The sequence below is a fragment of the Lemur catta genome, chromosome 15 (assembly GCF_020740605.2).
Source record: "Lemur catta isolate mLemCat1 chromosome 15, mLemCat1.pri, whole genome shotgun sequence".
Lineage (NCBI taxonomy): Eukaryota > Metazoa > Chordata > Mammalia > Primates > Lemuridae > Lemur > Lemur catta.
The window spans coordinates 27,624,487-27,649,915 of record NC_059142.1 but is presented as its reverse complement, the minus strand read 5'-3'; the positions used below and the strand labels follow the sequence as shown (position 1 = coordinate 27,649,915).

Here is a 25,429-nt window from a genome sequence, read left to right as displayed (position 1 = left end):
TTCTTCTATTGTTGAACATTGGATTAGTTCTAAGTTTTCATCATTATAGACAACACTGCACTGAACATGTTTATGAGTAAAGATAAAGCTTTCTGTATCTTTAGGTGCTTATGTAAAGTTATTGCTAAAGATAAAAATAAAGATAAATTTAGAGGGTGGTCATGGTGGCTTATACCTGTAATCTTAGCACATTGGGAGGCTGAGGCAGGAGGATTGCTTGAGGCCAGGAGTTTGAGACCAGTCTGGGCAACATAGCGAAAACCTATCTCTACAAAAAAATTTAAAAAGTAGCCCAGTGTGGCGGTATGTACCTGTAATCCCAGCTATTCAGGAGGCTGAGGCAGGAGGATTGCTGGAGCCCAGGAATTCAAGGTTACAGTGAGCTATAATCAAACCACTGCACTCCAAACTAGGCAACAGAGTAAGACCATGTCTCAAAGGAAAAAAAATGATATATTTATAAAAACATATATATAACTATTTATATTTATTTAAGTTATTTACATAAAGATAAATTTTTCTTTATATTTAAAATTATTTCTCTAAATATACTCCCATAAGGGAAATTATTGGGTAAAAGAATATTTGCCACTATTGGACATTACAATTATACCAAAGATTTGTTAATTTGCTAGATTAATTTTTTTGTTGTTGTTTTTTTTAGACAGAGTCTCGCTCTATGGCCCTGGGTAGAGTACAGTGGTGTCATCATAATTCACTGCAACCTTAGACTCCTGGGTTTAAGCGATCCTCCAGCCTCCAAAGTAGCTGGGACTACAGGTGCACGCCACCACACCTGGCTAATTTTTATATTTTTAGTAGAGACAAGGTCTTGCTCTTGCTCAGGCTGGTCTCAAACTCCTGAACTCCAGCAATCCTCCCACCTCAGCCTCTTGGAGTACTAGAATTATGGGCATGAATAATCACTTTCGGCCTAAATTAAATTTTAATTAGCATTTCTTTGATTATTAGTGAGTTTAAAGATTTTTGTATTTAATTATTGTTTTTCTTTTGTTTTCATTGAATTTTTCTATTCTTGACACTTTCTACTGAAATTTTTTTGTATTATTGAGAAAAGGTCTAAATTAAATAGTAAAGATTTCTTGTTGGTGGTAGAAGTAAGGAATTATATCGTTAATTTGCCGTTGGGAATGTTCTGCTAAAGGGTGCCCTAGGTAAACATATGTGGTGTTTTGTTCTTTTTATTTTGAAGAAGCAAATCTTTATGCCTTAATATAAGACACTAAAATACTTCTTATTTTTTGAAGCTAACTTTTTTCAATCATATCTTTTAAAGGAGCTTCCACCTTACCTTGGCAAACTGGATGTCACATTTCAAAGAGGTAACATTTATCATTTGTGGCTTAAACATTTATGCTGAGAAGCGCATGTGTGTTCTCTTGTCACAATAAGTTCTTGCTAAAAGTACTGGCTCTAAGCTTGTCCAAATCTGAAACCCTGATAGTCATCTGACCCTGACATGGTCAGGCCCAAAGATTTAACTGGTTAATTCTATTTAAATTCATATGCAGTTAATTTAAACCTGAGTAGTAATTACAAGAAACCCTGGTATTATTAGGGATACATTGTACTTGTAAAGCTTCAAATTCTAGAATATTACTATAACTTATAGTAGTCATCCATCAGAAATATAATAAAGAATAAATAACAATAATTGGGAAGGAGGACCCCTTTCAGATCTTTTCTGGTTCAATCTATAACATTTATTCTGTCATTTAGCTGCTCCGTATCTTAAATGGTTGAAGAGACTTCTTTCGGTCAAATAAACCGTTGTCTAGTCCTCTTCACTTAGCAATTTTCTTTCTTTAGAGGGAACATTTCTCACAAAGAAACATGTCCCTAGACCTAATTTATTAGTTACTACACGTTTAGAATGGAAATACATTACCTTGAGACACAGGTGCTGAGCAGGTATATGTTCCCTCATTATCACAAGTCAGCCTCACATTTTGAATGATTCAAATATATATACCTTGGTATGGTTTGCATATAGTTGAAGTCTTGGATAAGTGTCAAGGATCTATTGATTTAACTGGGTGTCCCAGCTACTTAGGAGGCTGAGGCAGGAGGATCACTTGAGCCCAGGAGTTTGAGGCTACAGTGAGCTACAATGATCCCCCTGCACTCTACCCAGTGCGACAGAGTAAGACTGTGTCTCAAAAAAAAAAAAAAAAAGGAAATTGAATCCTCCTCTTGATTCCCCCTTCATATTAAAAAAATGTATTGATATTAATTTTCAAAAAGAACTGTAAATTCCATGAACTAGATTTAAAATTGGCTATTACTTTAATAATTTCTCATTAATAGGGAAATTTTGGAAAGCCATATAAAAATCAGAAAAATTTTAAAATTAGCTATTTCTTTTTTTTTTTTTTTTTTTTTTTTTTTTTTTTTTTTTTTTTGAGACAGAGTCTCACTTTGTTGCCCGGGCTAGAGTGAGTGCCGTGGCATCAGCCTCGCTCACAGCAACCTCAAACTCCTGGGCTTAAGCGATCCTACTGCCTCAGCCTCCCGAGTAGCTGGGACTACAGGCATGAGCCACCATGCCCGGCTAATTTTTTTGTATATATATTTTTAGTTGGCCAGATAATTTCTTTCTATTTTTAGTAGAGACGGGGTCTCACTCTTGCTCAGGCTGGTCTCGAACTCCTGACCTCGAGCGATCCACCCGCCTCGGCCTCCCAGAGCTAGGATTACAGGCGTGAGCCACCGCGCCCGGCCAAATTAGCTATTTCTAAGTAATATTTAAATCTCATGTATGTTTGACTTTGCCTTCCAGGTAAGTATTTTTAAAGTACGTTGATTTGAAGAAACATTTTTTTCATTCTGTAATTTATAGGATGATACTTGCCAAACTATTGTAATATTTATGTCAATTTTGGACTTGTGAAGGTTAAGAAAATTTCAGAAGTGAACTTTTTCATATTTTTTCCTTTGTTGAGCAAAACTAAAGCTTAAAAGATCCTTTGAGGAAGAAAATGTTTTATCCTTTTTCTAGTTTTATATCTCTCTCATAAAGTCATAAAACTTTTGAATGTGAAGAGACCTTTGAGACTGTCAAATGCAAGTAAATGACAATGCTAGAACTTGAAACTAGGTCTCCTCTTTACCAGGCCAGTATTCAGATATACCATATTGCCTCTCCATCTGAACAGTCTTCTCAAATGCTATATTAATAGCATTGCCAAGTACTCTCAAGTTTTAGACAACCGTAAAGAAAAATAAGCTTTCATTTCATATTGTGTTCAACACATATCATAATTAACTTTAGACTATTGCTCAAATGTGAAGTTGACTGCATTTGAAATAGACTAATAAATAGCTGGCCAGGATTGGTGACTCATGCCTATAATCCTAGCACTTTGGGAGGCCAAGACCAGAGGATCGCTTGAGGCCAGGAGCTCAAGACCATCCTGGGCAACATAATGAGACTCTGTCTCTATAGAAAAAAACCGCAGAGAAACATACTAATAAATAGTAGTGTAAAAACTTAGATTAGTCAGAAAGTTCTGCAGTTTCTCCTATCCTATTCCCCTGCTTAAAACTCTTGCTTACTTTTCTTTAAATACTGGAGAGAGAGACTATTACAGGAATACAAATTTCAGGCCTCTTGCTCTCTTTGTGGTTCACAACTTTACTGAAGAAGTAATTAAGTATTTTCTTGTAAAGGGTTCTTTGATGTGTCACAGGCTATATTAAAAAGGAAATGTAAAGAAGGAACATAAAAAAGTGTTAACCAAAGGATTTGTTATTATCTATCCTGCTTATTTGAAAGTAGCCTCTTTTTTTTTCATGGAAAATACATAATATGGAGAATCTAGAGTTGACTATAATTATCAGTTTTAAAGTTCTAGCATGGTATAGGGACCACTGTTCCATCATTCATCACATCCTATAGTATACTCCTTACTTATCTTTCCTGTTTCCTGTTATGTTCCTCTTTTCTTTTCATAGTTTACCATTTCCTAACTGTTTATTCTCTAACTGGAAAAATACGGGGACAAACTTTTCTTTTTCCAAATATTTTTCTACATTCTATGCTGGCTGAGTCATCAGATTTATACATATTTATATCACTTTAGCACATTTTTTTTTCTTAGCCTACATTTTAATTTCCTTGTTACCTCACTATTAGACACAATATTATCCTTATTATACATGTTATTTTGCTGTTCCAAAGTTAGTTTTGTCTGTTTGACCTTTTTCTAAGTTGATTCTTGCATATATCTTACTTGGGTGTGAATAGCTATTGCCCCATGGCAATTCTTTTGACTGCTAAATTAATTTTTTAATTTGCCTGCACTATGATTCCAGGAGAAAAAGGCAGTCTTCCCTATGAGCTTCAAGAGAAAAGTCCCAGATAAAGATGTTGCTTGGCCCAGCCTGGGTCATGTGGCCATCTTAAAGCAAAGAGATGGGGGTATTATGATCATATGCCCACACCTAAGGGTGAGTGGGGAGTGGGTACTAAGATTGACAGCCCTATCAGAACAATGTGGAATAAGGGAGGTGCAGTTTTCCAAAGGAAGGAAGAATGCTGGGTAGGTAAAAACAATAGCTGTCTACTATATACTTAATTTTTATTTTATTTTATATTTTAGTTAAAAATTTTTTATCTATAATTTTTAAATTATATAGTCTTTTTTTTTTTTTGAGACAGTCTCGCTCTGTTGCCCGGGTTAGAGTGCCATGGCATCAAGCTCACAGCAACCTCAAATTCCTGGGCTTAAGTGATCCTGCTGCCTCAGCCTCCCGAGTAGCTGGGACTACAGGCATGCGCCACCATGCCTGGCTAATTTTTTTCTATATATATAATTTTAGCTGTCCAGATCATTTCTTTCTACTTTTAGTAGAGACGAGGTCTCGCTCTTGCTCAGGCTGGTCTCGAACTCCTGACCTCGAGCGATCCTCCCGCTTCAGCCTCCCAGAGTGCCGGGATTACAGGCGTGAGCCACCACACCTGACCAAAATTATATAGTCTTTGATAAGTTTAAACTCTTTGATTTATAAGTGCTAGACACCCATCCCAAGATAATTTAAGCAAAAAAAAAAATGTCTAATCATGGTTCTCGTGTTAGAAAGCCTTCAGACACGACTGGATCCAATTGCTCAAGCAGTAATCGGTCTCTATCTCCATTTCGTGGTTCTGCTTTCATCTGTGTTAGCTTTGTTCTCAAGGACACCTTTTCCACATAGAGATAGACTCTTGGCAGCATGTGCATCATTCATTCAGCTGAGGAGTTTAGCAGACCTTCTCTCCCAGTGTCCGTATTGTTATGCTTAAATGGGTCTCAGGCCAGGTGCAGTGGCTCATACCTGTAATCCTAGCATATTCTGGCTGAGGCAGGAGGATTGCACGAGGTCAAGAATTCAAGACCAGCCTGAGCAAGAGTGAGACCCAGTCTTTACTAAAAATAGAAAAACTTAGCCGGGAATGGTGGCACCACCTGTAGTCTCAACTACTCTGGAGGCTGAGGCAGGAGGGCCACTTGAGCCCAGGAGTTTGAGGTTGCTGTGAGCTAGGCTGATGCCATGGCACTCTAGCCCAGGCAACAGAGCAATACTCTGTCTTAAAAAAAAAGGAAAAGAAAAAAAAAAAGGGTCTCAGAGTGATCATGTGCTTACTTTGGGGCCAGGAAAGCAGAACCAAGTAATTTATAGTCCCATCATAATGACCCAGAACACCATGAGAATTACAAGTGCAGTAACAGATTTTTCTTTTTTTTTCATTTACTTGCTGCTTTTCCCATGAATTCTTATAAATAATTTAATTTTCTGACATGGATTTAACTTAAATTTTTGATATGCATCTATGCATCTTTGTTTTGACTTGCTATACAATGCAATGGAATAAAGGATTTTTCATCATTTGGTTATTTGCAGATTTGTGGAATTGAAGTTTGAGATAGAAGGAGAAACTTTTACAATAGTTATATAGTATGTTTAGTAAATTATATAAATGATTAAAGTCAAAGGGATTAGAGAAAGAGTAAAGAAAATAATCCTCAGGAAATACAAAGGTTGATTAAAATCTCCTAATTTTTCATGACTCAAATTTTCTTTGAATAACTGCATCAATATAATTCTTCAACACATCACTGAATTAGTATGTACTTCTCTTGCTTGAATATTATTCTCAATCTCTGAAAAATTCCGTGATGATATAGCAAGACTTTAGAAACAATCTCAGTATCTACTAGTAGGGGTATGGTTAAATTAAAATAAATTAGTATATAACTACTCAGTGGAGTATTTTGAAACCTTTTAAATTCATAGTAGAATAAGATTAGTAGATTGTGTTAATGTCAATATCGTGGTTGTAATATTATACTGTGGTTTTCTTTAAACATTTTTTATTATATGTATTATCAACCTAAAAAAATACACAGAGAAAACTATCTCCAAATACTTTGAGTTTACTTGAGAATGAGAAATAAGGATTATAATACAGTATGCATGAAATTCCAAGCCAACAGAGCATTGCGTGAGGGAAGGATAAAGAGAAGCTTTTATTAGCAAAAAGGGAGTGGTTCATATAAGCTGCTTAGAAGCAGAGTTCATTGGTTCCAGAGGGTCAAAGCCAGAGTTGACAGTACATTAGTGGAGATGCCATTATGGGCAAGGCATCTTATGTGAATTACTTCATTCCTAAAGAATGTATAGGCCAGGCGTGGTGGCTCACGCCTGTAATCCTAGCACTCTGGGAGGCCGAGGCGGGCAGATCGCTCGAGGTCAGGAGTTCGAGACCAGCCTCAGCAAGAGCGAGACCCCATCTCTACTAAAAATAGAAAGAAATTATCTGGCCAACTAAAATATATATAGAAAAAATTAGCTGGGCATGGTGGCGCATGCCTGTAGTCCCAGCTGCTCGGGAGGCTGAGGCAATAGGATCGCTTAAGCCCAGGAGTTTGAGGTTGCTGTGAGCTAGGCTGACGCCATGGCACTCACTCTAGCCAGGGCAACAAAGCGACACACTGTCTCAAAAAAAAAAAAGAATGTATGGTGATATACCTTGCCAAATCAGCAGATGCATGAAGGATGTGAAAGGGTTTCTTATGAGTTTTAGAAAGTCCTTGGAAACAGTTCTTACCTCAGACATGTATGAGTTCTTCTCTTAGGTATCAGCCTTCTCTTTGTGGCTTCCTGGCTATATTTGTGTGGGTCTGACAAAAGTGATTTCATCCTGGTATCTGCAACCTTCATAGTATGTTCTCAAGTTTGGGTTGTTTACTGTTTGTAATTATCATAAAAATGTAGTTATTGATACTTTTCATGATAATTAAAAACAGGAAACAACCCAACCTTGAATATATGTAAACAAATTGTGTTGGGTAGTAGTCATAGTCTGTTCTGTTCTCGGATCTTGGTGTGCTCTTCGCTGAAGAATGACCAGACACACCAAAAGCAAGGCAAATGTGAAATGAAATTTATTGAGGAGAAGGACAAATAGGTTTACAGAGCAAGAGCGAGATACAGGTTCACAGAGCAAAAGCAAGATACATTCGCCATGGACAATGAACCGACGGAGCCCCCTATCGTAACAAGAGGGCATGTACTATAGTTTTGCAAGAGGTTACTTCTGGGAAATCTGGATCAAGGGTGCATAGATCTCTCTGTATTATTTCTTACAACTGCTTGTGAATCTATAGTTATCTCAAAATTTAAAGATTTAATTAATAAAATTCAAATCAAAATTATAAAGTGTACCCACATGAAAATATTTATTTTTATATAAAAAGATCAGGTTAAAATCTGTAGGCACACTATATTATTACTATATTGATTTATGCATAGGAAAAAAGAGTAGACAGTACACCAAATGGTCCTGATGATTATATCTAAGTTGTTGGATTTTACATGATTTTTTTTCTTCCTTATACTTTTCCTTATTTTGTAAATGTCCTTTAATGAATACCATACTATAACTTTTCTAATCATCACAAAAGTAAAATTACCTTTTAAAAATACATTTAAAAATCTTGCTTTCTCAGCATGCCAATGTGAAGGAAAAGATAACCGAATTCCATTACTGAAGGAAGTTTTTGAGGCCTTCCCTAACACTCCCATTAACATCGATATCAAAGTCAACAACAATGTGCTGATTAAGAAGGTACTCAAGGCATTGCCTCCTCTGGGGTGTGTTGCATCCAATTTCACAAACTAAATAAGGTTAGAGTAGGTGACTGCATAGATTGATAGTGATCAAGGAAATGTGATACTCTAAGCATCAGCATTGTTTTAAATAATGCCCTGATAGAAGAGATCACTTTACTGTAGGAGAGCCTATTTTCAGAGTAAGTTGGCGTGTCTCAGTCATGGATAAAAGTGAGCTCCTATGAACCAATCATTCTGGCGTTTATATAATTCTAGTTTAGCTTGTTTCATTTGTCGTTAGTTTATGTCAAATTACTAAATCGTTGTATTCTATTAAATAAATTATATAATGGGAAAATATAAATAATTTTTGTATTTTATAAAATAGTCTGAATTTATGTATTGGTTCTTCTAAAATTTTCTACTATACATTGGCAGATAGTCATTATAATTAATTTTTTAAGTGAAATGTTAGTAGATTTACAAATAGGCACATGCATAAAATTTTGAATTTTCACATGTAGGTTTCAGAGTTGGTGAAGCAGTATAAACGAGAACACATAACAGTGTGGGGTAATGCCAGTTATGAAATTGTAGAAAAGTGCTACAAAGAGGTAAGCTTCAAAAATGGTACAGAATGATCTCTCTTTGTTGTTCTTGTGTTTCTATAAAGATGTTTCTTACAATAATAATTTAAAAAATTTTTCTTATATCATAGCCTTCATACAAAGACAGATGGTACTGAGTGGAAGCAACTAGCCAGAAGTTTACTGTTAATAATACAGTAGAGATAATAGATTTGGACTTTGCAATTTAAGTTCAATGTAGTTGTACTAGTTCACAGAATTATTATTTTCACATACTAATATTTCACCAGTATTTTATTATGTGCATTATAGGACAAAATATGATTCATGTTTTAATGACTGTCTTTTGTTAGGTAATTGGAATTTTTTGTGTACTTTTGAACTAAAGAAAGTATTCAGTCCTTCAACTCTTTAGCTTTAGCTTCTTTTTAACCTACCCCACAAACAGACTTAATCAAATTAAGCCAAGGTCATGATTATCAGATAGTATATAAAAGCAGGGCCAACTACCCACTGAAAATTTTCTGGTTGAAGAAAATATGTCTATAAAAAATTAATTTGATATATTTTGAAATTATATGCTAAACCTTCATAAACAAATTTAGATATAGTCAGCTAAGAGAATTTGAAATTAAAAATGTTAAAATATCTTGAACACTGAAGACTTTTTTAGAATGTAAATGATAGTGCAGAAGAAATATTATATAAGTAGCAATTCTCAAATACGAAGAACTCCTTGGGAAGGCCTGCCTTCCTAGCAGAGAAGGCAAAAACATGCAAAGTCAGCACCATTACAATTCAAAATACAATTGAGGCAAGAAAGTTTTATGTGTATCGAGGTCTGTGTGATCCTAAAGTAGCTTGTGTATAAAAGGAGAGAAGAGAGCAATTACTGGGCTGAGTGGCTTTAGGTTCCTAAGAACTTAAAACTAAGACTTGTCCATAAATAATCATTGTCTGATGGTATTTCAAATGTTATTGCAAGGGAGATAATGTACTTTTGAGGCCTGCTGATCTTTTTACATCATCAAAGAATTTTTCAAATAGAAAATAGTGATAGGGAGATGGACACGATTGAAGCTCTGACTGGGGGGCGCAGTAAGGGCAATATACGTAACCTAAACATTTGTACCCCCATAATATGCTGAAATAAAAAAAAATAGTGATAATACTAAATGCTGGAAAGGATGCACAGAAACTAGATCTCTTCTAGACTGCTGGTAGAAATGTAAATAGTACAGCCACACTCTTAAATAGTTGGGTAGTTTCTTATAAAACTAAACATATAGGGCCGGGCGCGGTGGCTCACACCTGTAATCCTAGCACTCTGGGAGGCCAAGGCGGGCGGATTGTTTGAGCTCAGGAGTTCGAGACCAGCCTGAGCAAGAGTGAGACCCCGTCTCTACTAAAAATAGAAAGAAATTATATGGACAGCTAAAAATATATATAGAAAAAAATTAGCCGGGCATGGTGGCACATGCCTGTAGTCCCAGCTACTCGGGAGGCTGAGGCAGAAGGATCGCTTGAGTCCAGGAGTTTGAGGTTGCTGTAAGCTAAGATGATGCCACAGCACTCACTCTAGCCCGGGCAACAGAGTGAGACTCTGGCTCAAAATAAATAAATAAATAAATAAATAAAACTAAACATATACTTACCATATGAGCCAGCAATCTCCTCTTGGGCATAAAATGAAAACTTATGTACACAAAGACCTGTACATGAATGTTTATAGCAACTTTATTCATAAAAGTAACATCCTGCAAACAATCCAAACGTCCTTCAATAAATAAATGGCTGAACAAACTTGGGCATCTCCACACAATGGAATACTATTCAGTCATAAAATGGAATGAACTATGATATATGCAAGAACCTGGATGGTCCTCAAAGGCATTATGCTTAGTGAAAAAAATTCAACCTCAAACTGTTGCATACTGTATGATTCCATTTATATAACATTCTCAAAACTGTAGACAGGGAGAGCAGATTAGTGGCTGCCAGGGGACAGAGACTTAGGGTGTGGTTGAGAGTGGGAACAAATATAAAAAGATAGCACAAGGGAGTTGTGTGGTGATGAAACAGTTCTGTATCTTGTTTGTGGTAATCTATATGTCGGTTAAAATCGCATAGAACTATACACACACACACACAAATGAATGCCGTTTAAAAAAATGATGAAAACTGAATAAGATCTGTAGTCTAATTAATAGTAATTTACCAATGTAAATTCCTGGTTTTTATACTGTGCTACAGTTACATCAGATGTCACATTTCGGGGAAGCTGGGTGAAGGGCACATGGGATTAGACTATTTTTGCAACTTTCTTTGAGTCTATAATTATTTCAAAGTAAAATCTCTCTTTTGACTCACAATCACAGAACTTTCCCTGGATTCACATATTTTTCCAGAAGCCTCTGGCTTTCTGTCATTTTAGAATTCAAAGACTCCAAAAACCTTTCAGCAGCAGTTTTCAAACATCTTGATAAAAATGTCTCAATAAAATTTGTTGTTTAAATTACCAACATGCTGTATAATTAAGTGATACATTTTTGCAATTCTTTAAGTATGATTTATAAGCATTTTACATTTGCTGTTTAATTCACAGATGCTAGAAACTCAAAATATAAAAATAAAAGGAATCCGGGTCACACATGGGTGATGGAACTTGGCTGTAGATTAGAATTTCCTGAACAGTAAAGAAAATTCAAATCCCATCCAAAATTCTAATTTAAAAAATATGTGTTATAAGCTAGGGATGGTGGCATGCACCTGTAGTTCAGCTACTTGGGAGGCTGAATAGGAGAATCTCTTGATCCCAGGAGTTCAAGTCATCCTGGGTAAACATAGTGTGAGACCCCGTATCTCCAAAAAAAAAAAAGATGAGATACAGCTAGTTTGTTAAACATTTGCCAGCATATTGTCCCTCCACCCCTCACTGGCAGCCTGGCATGGCTCTCTAGAAGTACCAATTATTGTTTTTAGTTGTCTGGTTCCAAAGTTGCATAAGTTTTGAGTCAGCCCCAACCCTATTTTTCTCATAAGCTCTGTTATCCTTAGTGTATGAATTTGCAGAACTTAAGGTTTTTCAGGGACTAGTATATTGTGTTATAGCTGAAAAACCTGTATATAAATAAGCCAAAAACATTACAAAGCACCATGTAAACAAAGGGGCAAAATAAATTCTCGAACTTATTTGCTCTTTTTTTAAAATAAAAAATAGGTAATTTATAGCTAATTATTTAAATTACTTTTTGCATGATTTTTTAATGTATTACTTTTTATAGAAAAATTCAATTTAACCATCATTTTTATTTGTTTTTTTTTTTTAATGTAGGAGAGGGAAGAGGAAGGGGGAATGGGAAGTTGTTTAATGGTATGGAGTTTCAGTTTTGCAAGATGAAAAGACTTCTGGAGGTTGGTTACACAACAATGTGAATATACTTAAAACCATTGAACTGTACACTTAAAAATCATTAAGATGATAAATTATGTGCATTTTAGCACAATTAAAAATACATATAATATATACAGTTTGCATTTTAAGTTTTGGGATCTTGAGCACATTTTCCAATAGAAACTTAAAATGGTGGTTAGATTCTTGGACTAGCTTATAAAATCCTTTTTTTTTTTTAATTTAGAGACAGAATCTCGCTCTGTCACCCAGGCTGAGGTACAGTGTTGCAACCATAGCTCACTGCAACCTCAGACTCCTGGGCTCAAGTGATCCTCCTGCCTTAACCTCCCAAAGTACTGGGATTACAGGCTTGAGCCACTGCTCCTGGCCTAAAATCTTATTTATATTTTATATTTGATTCATAACATAGATGAAAGATAATATATTTGCAACAGTCTTGATATATATATTTATAGATACACATATGTATAGATCTATATTTTTAAAACAAAGTAAGGTTACTGAATATCTTATATATTCATTTCTTCATTTTGTTCCATTAGATTCTGGTATGTTTAGTTTCTCATTGTAAATACTATAACAAACAGACAGATGTGGTGTTGCAAAAACAGAGAGAAGGGAATAGAGAAGCTTTAGTAACATCGATTAATTACACTATAAGACTCCAAGGTAGATTCAGACCCATTTGTCAAAGACTAGCCATTTTTAAGTGTAGTGTGTTTGTCAATGGATGTTCATAATTCATGGAATGCTTATAATAGATGTCAAGATATAGTCTTGGCAAAATTTGAGGGCTGTGAAATAATCCTCTTTATTTGAGCAGTTGCAAAGTAACATATAATATTGTTTGTATCTTTTAGAATTCAGATATTCCTATCCTCTTCAGTCTACAACGTGTTCTCCTCATTCTTGGCCTTTTCTTCACTGGCCTCTTGCCTTTCGTGCCCATTCGAGAACAGTTTTTTGAAATACCAATGCCTTCTATCATATTGAAGTAAGTGGTTACCCTATTTTCATCAATTATCAATTATGGGAGGACTAAGATATTGGCTCATTAATATCAATATAAATGAGAAGGAAGAGATTTCTGTAGTTATTTCCATGTTTTATTATCTGACCTACATTAACAATGCTTTTTCATATAATTAAGACACATTCTCCAAAATGAATAATAAAGGATTATCTGCACTTAATCTAGAACCATCTCAGGTTATAAAATGATTTTCTGTGCCTGTGTAGTCAGAAGTCAGGTAAAAATAATTGAGCTTGAGACTGGCGTTGTGGCATGCACCTGCAACCCCAGCTACTCAGGAGGCTGAGGTGGGAAAATTGCTTGAGGCCAGGAGTTTGAGACCAGCCTGGGCAACATAGTTAGACCCCCATCTCAAAAAAATTGAACTTAATTACAGAAGGTTAATAATTCTTTTATTCTGACATCAAATAGCAATTGCCTTTCAACTTCCATTACTTCTTTCTACTTCACTGGCAACTAAATGCAGCCGAAATTCTATTAAACTCCAGATTCTCAAGTAGTGTTACTAAAATACACTTATGAAGAAAAACCACCACCACCACCACCACCACCACTACCTCAAAAACCTCTGGAGATAGGAGAAAGAAAAGAGTGGCCATTAGTTTATATAAAATACTCCTATATTTATGTAATTTCTGTACTAGGCACAAAGCCTTGCATTTCACTCAATTTACTAGAAAGATAAAAATGTATAAAATACTTAGATTGCCTGGCAAATAATAAGCACTCAATAAGTGATAGCTTTAATTGTTAAATTATTATTATTAAAAAAAGACAGCTTCATCTCAAAATCCTGCACACTTAGAATGTGATTTCTAGCTGAGATTCATAATAATGACTGAGTCATGACAAAGGAATTTGAAGTTCCTGAGATTATTTAAATGTGATTTCACTTGCATGAAAACATTTTTCATACCCAAAATAGAATTTTTAAAAATCAAGCTGAAAAGCTTTCCTCTTCTGTAGCATGTCTCAATAAAGCTAATGACTTGGGAAAAAAATCAAGCAGAACATAAATTGCAGCAGACATTAGATGATAATGGTCAGAAAAACGATTTGGTCAGTGCTCTTGTTCTCAGTTTCTATTTCATGCCTGTTTTCCAATTTGAGTTTTTTAGTGATTAGCATGTTTATTTTATCTATCCTAATTATATTTAATTATATTCTGTTTCCCAGATAAAACAGCAGAAAACATTTGTCTATAAAGAAAATATTTTCATTTGCTAGATTAAAATGATTCCCAAACATTTATTCCTAAAGTACTTAGCTTTCCTTTGGCCTGGAATAGACTATTGTGTGCTTTAGATTATCTTCATGTGTTTTAGAAGCAAATATTGAAATACAGACATAAGAACAAACTGCACAGGCCGGATGCGGGGGCTCAACGCCTGTAATCCTAGCACTCTGGGAAGCCAAGGTGGGAGGATTGCATGAGGTCTGGAGTTCGAGACCAGCCTGAGCAAGAGCAAGACCCCATCTCTACTAAAAAAAAAAATAGCAAGAAGTTAGCCAGACAACCAAAAATATTCAGAAAAAATTAGCTGGGCATGGTGGTGCATGCCTGTAGTTCCAGCTACTCAAGAAGGCTGAGGCAGTAGGATTGCTTGAGCCCAGGAGTATGAGGTTGCTGTGAGCTAGGCTGACACCACAGCACTCTAGCCCAGGCAACAGAGCAAGACTCTGTCTCAAAAAAAAAAAAGGTGATTATGGATTAAGACACAGGTGGAATTCTTTTGTGTATTTTAATATTTCTGTGGAAGACGATGGATACTTCCTAGGGCAATATAGTAATTGTTTAATAAGACAAATAGTATTTGAGGTACTAAATCCCTGAGATTCCTGAAATTGCACCAGGACTTTCCATCTGGGCCAAAGTTAGAGGGAAAAAGGACCTGTGTTTTATTTAGAGAGCTTGTAATAAGAACTGAATTCAGAGAGAAAGAAAAAAAATGAATTTAAGTGTGGGGACTCTCAGAATTATCTTAAGAATGTAGACAGGAGGAGTTAAAAAGAAAATAAGAAATGAAGATCTGAGGAGAATGAAAATCACTGTGTACTTATAAACTTAGAAAGAAGCTGAGAAATCTTCATAGTAGAAGGCAAATCAGGAATTTCTTATAGGCACAACCCAAAGTTAACAACACAGGTAGTTGTGCTGCTCTAGGCATCAAAGAGATTGGAAGAAGGAACTCAGCAGAGGCCTGAAAAGTCAAGGAAACTTTTTATAGTAGTAAGGATAATTTAAAAGGACAGGGTCCAGGTCTACTAATATTTCAAAGGAAAGAAAAATATTCTTTAAATGTCTCACTTTTATCCCAAAATATCTTTTACTCCATAGTACAATTTGGTTATGTGTTTAAATCTACCATATACTAAATTATAGCAGACAAAGCAGGAGGAAGAGTTTTCACTAAAAGAGAGAAGAGACATGAGCCTAGGACACTAGGGTCTCTGAAAAGATAACTTCTATTTATTTTTTTTTACCTTTGAATAGTGATAGCAGAAAGTTAGCTTGAGACCAGTGGACACAGAACCCAATTGTGCTGTTTTTTGGGGTTTTTTTGTCCTTTTACAAATATTTTTTGAGAGCATGCTAGTATAGGCACCGTTTTCATTTTTGAACTTGTTTTATTTTAACACACTGATGTATCCCTGTGTTTCTAATTAGTAATTCAAACTTTATTTTACCCTAGGCTAAAAGAACCAGACACTGTGTCTAGAAGTCAAAAGTTTCTCATCTGGCTTTCTGATATGTAAGAATTTTAGTTTTTTAATATGCATTTATTGCTTTAGCTATATTTATTAAGTACTATGCTTGAAATTTAGTGCAAGATTTCCACATGTAATTTGTAACAAGGACACACTGAGCACCTACTATGCAAATAGGTATGTATCAATCATTTAGAACTAGTTTATTCCTAGCCACAAAACCTTAGGAGGAATCTTGAGAGATAATCTCATCCAACTTTGTGAGAAAACTGAGCCCCCATCCACCCAGTTAAATGATTTACTTGGGGTTATCTAGCTAGTTAGTAGCAGAGTTGGGATAATAACCATTCCCTTTTACTTACTTGCTGTTTCCACTAGCCCACAGTCAAAAACATGGTGAAAAGGAGTGTGGCAATACAGCATATGTAAAAGCACATATTGTCTATGGCATATTTTTCAGAAAAATCCATACTAAATCTTAACGGCAGAAAGATGTGCCACCTACAGGTTGGACATCTACTTTAAAGAAAATGCCTAATTTAAACATGTTGAGTTTAATTTTAGGCAAAAAACCACAAAGTAATTGTGCTGTATTTTGCTTTAAAATGGAACCTTGAATGCTTAAATATTTTCATAGTCCCAAATCATGTTTTATTATTTAGCTCCTCTTTCAAAGAATCTTAGAAAATTAGTTTTATCTTGTCTCTGTGCCACAGAATTTATTCTTTTTTGCTTTATTCGTGATTTAATTTCTAGTTTTCAAGGATGCATTTTTAATTGGTGTTAAACTATTTTTAGTTTTTGTTATTTAACCATTGTAATAGACATAACAGAATAGAAATGACATGTATAACTTTTCAGTACAGTTAGTTCCCATCTTGCTCAAGTGGTTTATATTCTAAAAGTTCACTGTAAGTCAGTTTATTTGGAACTGAAAAATGCTTTTTTTCTAGATATAGGATAGTACAATTAATGGACATAATGTTTCTAAAATAGTTTACAAAAGACTTATCCATTATATAACTGAACTATGATATTATAGAACTTGACCCACATTTACTGCCTTATTTTAACTTGGAAGGTTAGGAACACATACTTCCCAGCTCTTTTTCATTCTCAATATGACTCAAGCAGGGAAAGTGAGGAAGCCTCCTCTCCATTGAGCTGTGTCAACAAGAATGGGTCTCCTAAGAATCTAGTAGCAGCAAGGAATAGAAAGGACATTCTGGTTGTCCATCAGTTAGCAGCCATCAGTGAAAGGAGATCCAGAAGTTAAGACATAAATTCATCCGCAGCAGCCATTATCACTTAAAGCCATTGCTTGTTTTGCTGAAGCATTGTGATTAAATTAAACTAGAGCTTACTAAACTCTAAATTGACTAAGTTAGGACTGGGACTAGTTCTAGTCCTTAATTAGGACTAATAAATTCCACAATCTGTTATACTTTTCTTTTCTAGCTTACTAATGAGGAAAGCTTTGTTTGATCATCTTACTGCTCGAGGCATTCAAGTAAGTTTCTGGAACGGTGCATTTTGGAAATAGCATAGCTTATCAGTTTAACACGTGTAAAGGGCAGGAACTTTTAACTGACTTAATTTGGTTTGTGACTCTGATGATACTGGCTTACTGATTCACAGATGAGGACATTAACTCCTTCCTTACAGTTAGCAATAAAGCATTGGCATTTCTGTAGCTAGAATCCTCTTATGTATAGGAGAATAGCTGATGTCAGATGGGTGGGACAGTGCATATTTAATGAGTAAAGTGGAATTTTTAAAAAGGGTCTAATGATTTCTGAAAATGACAATTTTAAAAGATTATTTCTAAATGTGCTAAGATTGTATTGGATAAATGTTATGAAAATAATTTTCTATTTTAATATTTCTTCTCATATTTCTGATGTTTCTAATTTTCAGGTGTATATTTGGGTATTAAATGAAGAACAAGAGTACAAAAGAGCTTTTGATTTAGGAGCAACTGGAGTGATGACAGACTATCCAACAAAGCTTAAGGATTTTTTACATAATTTTTCAACATAGAAAAAGAGGTACTTGGACGCATTCAAAGAAAACATGAAAAGACCTAAGAAAAAAATATTTCACCATCATTTCCGTAAGCCATTTTCAGAATGGTAAGAGGTTTAATCAGTTAAGTTTTTGTTACCTCATTTTTAAGATTGTATGAGAATGTAGAAACTATATATTGTATATTTATTTTAAACAATATTACATATTCTACATTTGTAAATTGTTTAGAAAGATAACTGGTTATGAGATATAAGTAGAAGATTATTGATCAAGATTTCTGTATATGATGCAGTATTCTACTATTATAAGTAATTCTGAAATCAAAGACTATTGGATAAATTTGACATTAGCCTTCACTGGAATAAGATTGTCTAATTAGTAAAAGAAAAACATTGAAGGTCATTACAACTATTCTGTGTTGTCTTGTTATTTCTAGGTACATCTTCGTTAAAGGGTAAAAATACAATGGCAAAAGAACTTAGAAATCAGTGATATAGTTAATCTGGCAAGTTATACATTGTAACAGCAGGCAGGCTCAAGAAAATAACTAAAAGTTGATTACTTGATCAGAAATAAAATCTGTAGACTGAATTAGATTTCTCAGTTGATTCTATTTGAAACTTTTTTCAGGTGTGTAACAATTCTACCCAGTCCTTTTTTTTTTTTTTTGAGACAGAGTGTCACTTTGTTGCCCTGGCTAGAGTGAGTGCCGTGGTGTCAGCCTAGCTCACAGCAACCTCAAACTCCTGGGCTTAAGCAATCCTACTGCCTCAGCCTCCCGAGTAGCTGGGACTACAGGCATGCGCCACCATGCCCGGCTAATTTTTTCTATATATATTTTAGTTAGCCAGCTAATTTGTTTCTATTTTTAGTAGAGATGGGGTCTCGCTCTTGCTCAGGCTGATCTCAAACTCCTGACCTCGAGCAATCTACCCGCCTCGGCCTCCCAGAGTGCTAGGATTACAGGCATGAGCCACCTCGCCCGGCCCCAGTCCATTTTTTTAAACATTAAAAATGGGCTCATCAATTGTTAATTAAGACAAGATCCAAATAGTCATATTTTTATGTTTACTCTAAAGAAATGTAAGATTTCCATTTTTTGCATTGACTAACTGAGCCTACTTCTAGATTTTATATAGTATTTTGAATCCTAATAGTTATATTAAACTGATGAAAATATGTATCATTGTATCTAATACTTACAGTATGGACCTCCTATTTCTGATCTTTAAAAATTCATTCTTCTAAGTGTTAAGTAGAAAAGAATTTTCCTAAGTATTAGACATCACTTTCTCAGCTTTACGAATGTGACTTCATGTAAGTCTCTTTCTAATCTTTTTTGACTTATTTTCATGATCGCAGATTGTGAGGTAAATGTAATCTGGAATAATAAGTGTCTTTTACCTAGATTTCATCTCTCATACAGAGTTTGGAAGCTAAACAGCTATGAAGGATGACTGTACTCTCCCATCTGTCCCTGGATGACATAAATATCGTTTGCTTTGTTGTTTAAACTGAAATAAAGTTTTACAAGTGCAAAATAAGGGTTCTTGGGTTTTTTTATGGTTTCAATTCCAAATATGCTTTATAGATTTTTTTGCAGAATTGAATGAGGTGATGCATTGATAATACGAGTAAATGCACCTGAGATTTCTCTCCAGAATAAAGAAAATATGGAAACAATTTTATGGTAAGGAAGTTGCTTCTCGGGGTTTGAACAAATAACTTGGGCAGGTAATCCATTAAATCAGTTATTTTTACATTTACTTATTGTAACTTATGAGTATATCTGCTAGGGATAATTTTGACCATCTTTGATACAATTCTTTTTACTTCTTTTTTCCAAATTTTGCTTTGTTATGATTCAGAGCAGTTCATATTATAGGGCCAGCATATATTTTGTGTCAACCAGTAGAATATAAGGTACCCAAAATGGGAAAGATGCTTAGAAAATCCTGTTTTAAAGGTTTGATGATTTTATAGTCAAGGTGGCTTTAATTCTCTTAATAAAATCTAGTATCTTATAATAAGGGAGTTGATAATCATTATCAGATAACATCTGAATACTGCTTTTCTGATTGGGGCACCATGTTTTAAAAGAGATTCAATACTATTTCATTTAGAGATAGAAATTAGTAGGCATAGTGAACAGCATGGTGGGAAACGCTAAAATGTGGTTAAAAGATGTGATTATATCCTTCTGCTGGTATGAGCTAGCACAGACTAGGTCTAGTCTAGCATGCCACATACATAGTGTCCCACATACATAGCATGGGACTATAAATAGCAGGTAATTCAGCAAGCAGTTGGCATGAGGGAGTTATAACATGAAGTAGTGAGATTGTCTCTGTAGTACTAGGGCCCTAGGCAGATTAGATTACCAAGAAAAAAGTACCAGAACTAGGACCCACGTCTTGGAAAGAAGCTTATTTAACATAACCAAAAAATAGAGTGATAACATAGAACTAATTAAAGGGGTAAACTAGTACTGAGTCCCAGAGTTTCTTAAATCCCTCATTTCTGGCCAAAACTGGCTCTAGATATTGAGGGAGGGTGGTGGTAGGGCATCTAGTAACCACACTGTGGAGAAAGAAAGAATGGCTGTCGCAGGTTGAGAAAAGAGAACATAAAACATATCATAGTATGTTCCAGTATGGGAAACCATTAATATAGAATACAATGTGAATGATTCTTCCTAGAGTCATGCAACATAGTAGCCCACGTTGCATTTAAAAATGCAGAAAGAGTCCATTTAAAAAAAAAAAAGTCAATTAGCTGGGCATGCCTGGCATGCACCTATAGTCCCAGCTACTAGGGAGGCTGAGGTCGGAGAATCGCTTGAGATATTATTAAGTGAAAAGACTAAGCCATAAAACTGTATATTGTGTAAACAAAAAAAATTGTACATATTTAAAAAGTTTGAAAGTATATCCACCAAAGCATTAATAGTGTTTTTTTTTAAATTGTGGTAAGAACACTAAATATAAGATCTACCCTCTTAACAGAGTTTTAAGTGTACAATAAAGTATTGTTATCTATAGGTACAATGTTGCACAACAGATCTTTAGAACTTATTCATCTTGCATAACTGAAATCTTATACCCATTGGTTAGCAACTCCCCATTTTTGTCTCTGGCAACCACCATGCTATTCTTGGCTTGACTGTTAGTTTGACCAGTAGTTGAATAATATTTTGATTATTTTAGATACCTCATATAAATGGAAGCATGCAGTATTTGTCTTTCTATGATTGGCTTATTTCATTTAGCATAATGTCTTCAAGGTTCAACAATGTTGTGACATGTTGCAGGATTTCATATTGCAGAAGGAAGAGCTTGTGCAAAGGCCCTGAGGCAGGAAAGAGCTTGGTTGGTACTAAGAAGAGAAACAAGGGGAGAGGAGTAGAATATACATGGAGACTTTTGATGGGAAAATGAACTCTTCATTGTAACAGAAGAGAATTAAGGTACAAATAAAAGCAGAGTTTTGTAGCTTTGGTGATGGGAAGAGTAGTTTCCATCTGATGGTTTCTAATTCTCAGTAACAGATGAGCTAAAGTCTTAAGCTAAAACTGAGAATGGAGGGACGTAAAAAGTTTCAGGAAAGAGAAAGCTTGTTATAGACATTTTAGGGAGTGGGAACGTGAGCCTATTAGAAAAACATAGTGGGATTGCTGGGCAGTTCTGAGTGCTACTTTGAGGCTTGAGATTTTGCATTTAAAATGAAAGCAATCAACTCAGTTTTGATTTCGCAGGAGTTAACAACAAAAGAGTTGATTATTGAAATTAAGAAAATAAACTCTAAAGGATGAGTTGAGTGGGGAAAAAGACTGAGCAGAAAGTTAAGCTTAGAATATGCCCAAAGGAGACAGAGAAGGTGTGGTCTGAGAAATAGAAGTAGGGGAGAACAATGTCCTCAACCCCATGCAAGCAGAGAATTTAAGAAAGAAAGTGATTATCTGCAGTGCCCAAAACAGGACATTGAGATCAAGCAAGGCAAGGGCTGGGAAAGAATGACTGCTTTTGGTTTAAAAGGAGGCCCCCATAACTATGGTTCATTTATCTCTGTAGTTGATGGAACTGATACCAGATTGCAAAGGAATGAAGAGGACTGAATGGTACTAAATGAGGCTAGTTAAAATCAGCCACTTATTCAAAGGAATTAGAGAACCAGGACACCAGGACATTTGAAAGGGCAGCAGTATCAAGTAAGTTGTGTTCTAAATAGGAAGGTTTATAAATGTGTGAAAACAAGGAGCTAGTGGAAAGAGACTGGAGATATTGAACAAAGAGTTCATATGAGCAAAGGTCTCCTTACAACTGAATGGGCTGTAATTTTATTCAAACATTTACTGAGTGTGTTGTAATTTATTAAACAAATATTTATGTATGCCTGCCTTGCCAAGCACCTGACTTACAGCTGTGAGTCTTGCTAAACAATTCCTGCCCTTGGGACTTGGGGTCTAGTTAAGTAATCCAGAGGTAAGAATGGATTACTCCAGGGTAGAATGGGAAGGTAAGTATAAAAAACAGATTTTTGCTGAAAGAGGATAGAATAGCTAAATAGAATAGCTAAATAAAATAGCATGGAGAGAGAGAGAACTCTCTGATGCCTCTTACTCTACTTATAAGCAGCAGTCCCCAACCTGTTTGGCACCAGAGATCCAGTTTCATGGAAGACAATTTTTCCATGGGGCGGTGGTAGGGAAGGGTGGGGAGGCAGAGCTTAGGCGGCGATGGAAGTGATGAGGAGCAGCTGTAAATACAGATGAAGCTTTGCTCACTCACTGGCCACTCACCTCCTGCTGTGTGCTTTCCTGCCTTCCTAAGTTTCATGGAAGACAATTTTTCCACGGACGTGGAATAGATGGAGCAGTGGCGGATCTCTGCAGCCCAGTCCCTAATAGGCCAGAGACTGGTACTAGGGGTTGGGGACCGAAGCTTACAAGGACGTAGGTCCTATTGGATTTGGGCACCACCCTCATGACCTCACTTAACTATTAATAATTACCTCTTAAAGGCCCTGTCTCCAAATACAGTCACATTGTGGGGTTAGGACTTCAACATGTAAATTTGGCAGGGTGGAGGGGCAGAATTCAGTTCATAACAGGTGGTGGAGATGGGGGTCAAAGTAGGAAAGCTGGAGATTGGTTGGGTGTGAGAGGAGGTAGGATGGGAAGGGGAAAATAGACACTTGTAGATGACCATGGAGGGGGCTGGATAGAGAGGAAAGCTAGTGTGGCCAGGAATTGTCAGAAATAAGCTGTTGTGTATGTCTTCATTTCCTAAGATACCTACTTGGTGATTTAAAGAGTGATAATAAGAAACAATCTAGATTACTAGAGGAGGAAAATAAATTTTTCAAATGTTTAACTTCAAATTAAACTTTTAACAGTGAGTTTGAAAGTTTGGGCATTGCTAAGTAATGGTAATATGTTACATTTATGTAAACTTATTTCATTACTTTTACATACATTCACATGTTATTTCTTACAACCACCTCATAGAGTAGTTGAGATTATCACCATTTTTTAGATGAAACTAATTTAGATGAAACTTTCAAAGGGAATTTACAAGGCTACCTGGTTAGAAGTGGTATGGTTGGGGCTTCTTAACCTTCTCACCCACTCTGACTTTTCTAATTTGTCTTCCATTCACCATTCAATGCTGAGAGAAACATAAAAAAACCAGGTGAAAGGAATGGTTGCAATGTGATCCTATAGAAAGTGAACTTAACAAATAAAAGTTACAAAAGAGAAAATTCCCATATGTCGAAAGTACTTACTGTTCTCTGCCACTGCTTAAACAACGTTGGTAGCAGTTGTAGACATAGGAATCAAGTTGATATTCCCATCAGTAACTGAAACCATTGCCCATGGGAATAGATAGAAAACTATACCACCACTTTTTTGTAGAAATGAAGCCATCTCAGGTAAGAAATAAAAAGTAATAATAAACATTTGTGAATCCAACACCCAGAACTGGTTTGGCTTATATAACTGGATGGACAGTGGAGTCATTTACTGAGATGAAGATGACTGGGAAACAAATAGATTTCCAGAGGGAATATGAAAGATTCTGATTCAAGTCACACTTTGAGAAACATTATCCAGAGCCCAAGATGCATGCTTTAAGCTCTACAAAATAACTAGATAATTCCAACCCTACTTTGGAGGAAGGAATGAAATCAATTTTTATCCAGTACCTTTTGTAGGTCAGGTGCTAACACACCCATCATTTTATTTGATCTTCACCATAGTCTCGTGATATAAGTGGTATTATTTCTGATTTATATGTAAGGAAACTGAAGTTAGATGGCTTGAGTGGCAAACAGAAGATTGCACAGCTAGTAAGGTGACACACCTGGTGTTCAAACCTAGGTCTTCCGTTCAAAGCTGTTTTACCACACAACGTTGCTGTTCATAGACTGTTTTTTTTTTTTCTATAACCTTTCACTAAACTTCTTAAATACGAGCATGAGAAGAGCATTGTAAAAGGAATAAAATGGCTGGACGCAGTGGCTCATGGCTGTAATCCTAGCACTGTGGGAGGTTAAGGCAGGAGGATTGCCCAAGACCAGGCTGAACAAAGGCAAGACCCCATCTCTATAAAAAATATAAAAATTAGCTGGGTGTGGTGGTTTGTGCCTGTAGTCCAGCTACGTAGGAGGCTGAGGGAGGAGAATTGCTTGAGCCTAGGAGTTTGAGGTTGCTGTGAGCTATGATGACACCACTGCACTCTAGCCTGGGCAACAGAGCAAGACTCTTGTCTCAAAAAAAGAAAAAAGGAATAAAATTAACTCTCATGTAATTGTTTTCTTGTGTCTTCCAAGTAAGATTTTGGACTAACACATTAATGTTTGATGCTTAATTTTTTTTTTTAATTTTATCTTTTTTTTTTTTTTTTTTTTTTTTTTGAGACAGAGTCTCACTGTGTTGCCTGGGCTAGAGTGAGTGCTGTGGCGTCAGCCTAGCTCACAGCAACCTCAAACTCCTGGGCTTAAGCGATCCTACTGCCTCAGCCTCCCGAGTAGCTGGGACTACAGGCATGCACCACCATGCCCCACTAATGTTTTCTATATATATATATTTCAGTTGGCCAGGTAATTTCTTTCTATTTTTAGTAGAGACAGGGGTCTCGCTCTTGCTGAGGCTGGTCTCGAACTCCTGACCTTGAGCGATCCACCCGCCTCGGCCTCTCAGAGGGCTAAGATTACAGGTGTAAACCACCGCGCCCGGCCGATGCTTAATATTTAACATTAATGTTAACATTTAATACAACTCTTGCATGGATTTATGCAGAGGATTTTCTTTTTAAGACAGGGCCATTGCTCTGTCACCCAGGCTAGAGTGCAGTGGAGTGAACATAGCTCACTGTAACCTCAAACTCTTGGGCTGAAGTTAAACTCCTGCCTTAGCCTCCTTAGTAGCTGGGACTATAGGCATGTACCACCACACTTGGCTAATTTTTTGTAACTGTTTGTGGAGGCAAGGTCTCACTATGTTGCCCAGGCTGGTACTGAACTCCTGGCCTCAAGCAGTCC

General features: G+C 35.9%; 1 protein-coding gene across 1 annotated transcript in view; it reads left to right on the top strand.

Annotated features, from left to right (window-relative positions):
• Positions 1-18,416, top strand: part of GDPD1 (glycerophosphodiester phosphodiesterase domain containing 1) — a 40,009-nt gene extending 21,593 nt beyond the window's left edge. The window contains exons 4-10 of the mRNA XM_045525635.1: positions 1,298-1,343; positions 8,013-8,131; positions 8,640-8,729; positions 12,978-13,111; positions 15,844-15,903; positions 17,318-17,369; positions 17,777-18,416. Of these exons, the coding sequence (XP_045381591.1) occupies positions 1,298-1,343; positions 8,013-8,131; positions 8,640-8,729; positions 12,978-13,111; positions 15,844-15,903; positions 17,318-17,369; positions 17,777-17,899 (624 nt within the window). The 3' untranslated portion in view covers positions 17,900-18,416. The remainder of the gene's footprint in view (positions 1-1,297; positions 1,344-8,012; positions 8,132-8,639; positions 8,730-12,977; positions 13,112-15,843; positions 15,904-17,317; positions 17,370-17,776) is intronic.
• Positions 18,417-25,429: the final 7,013 nt, after the last annotated feature.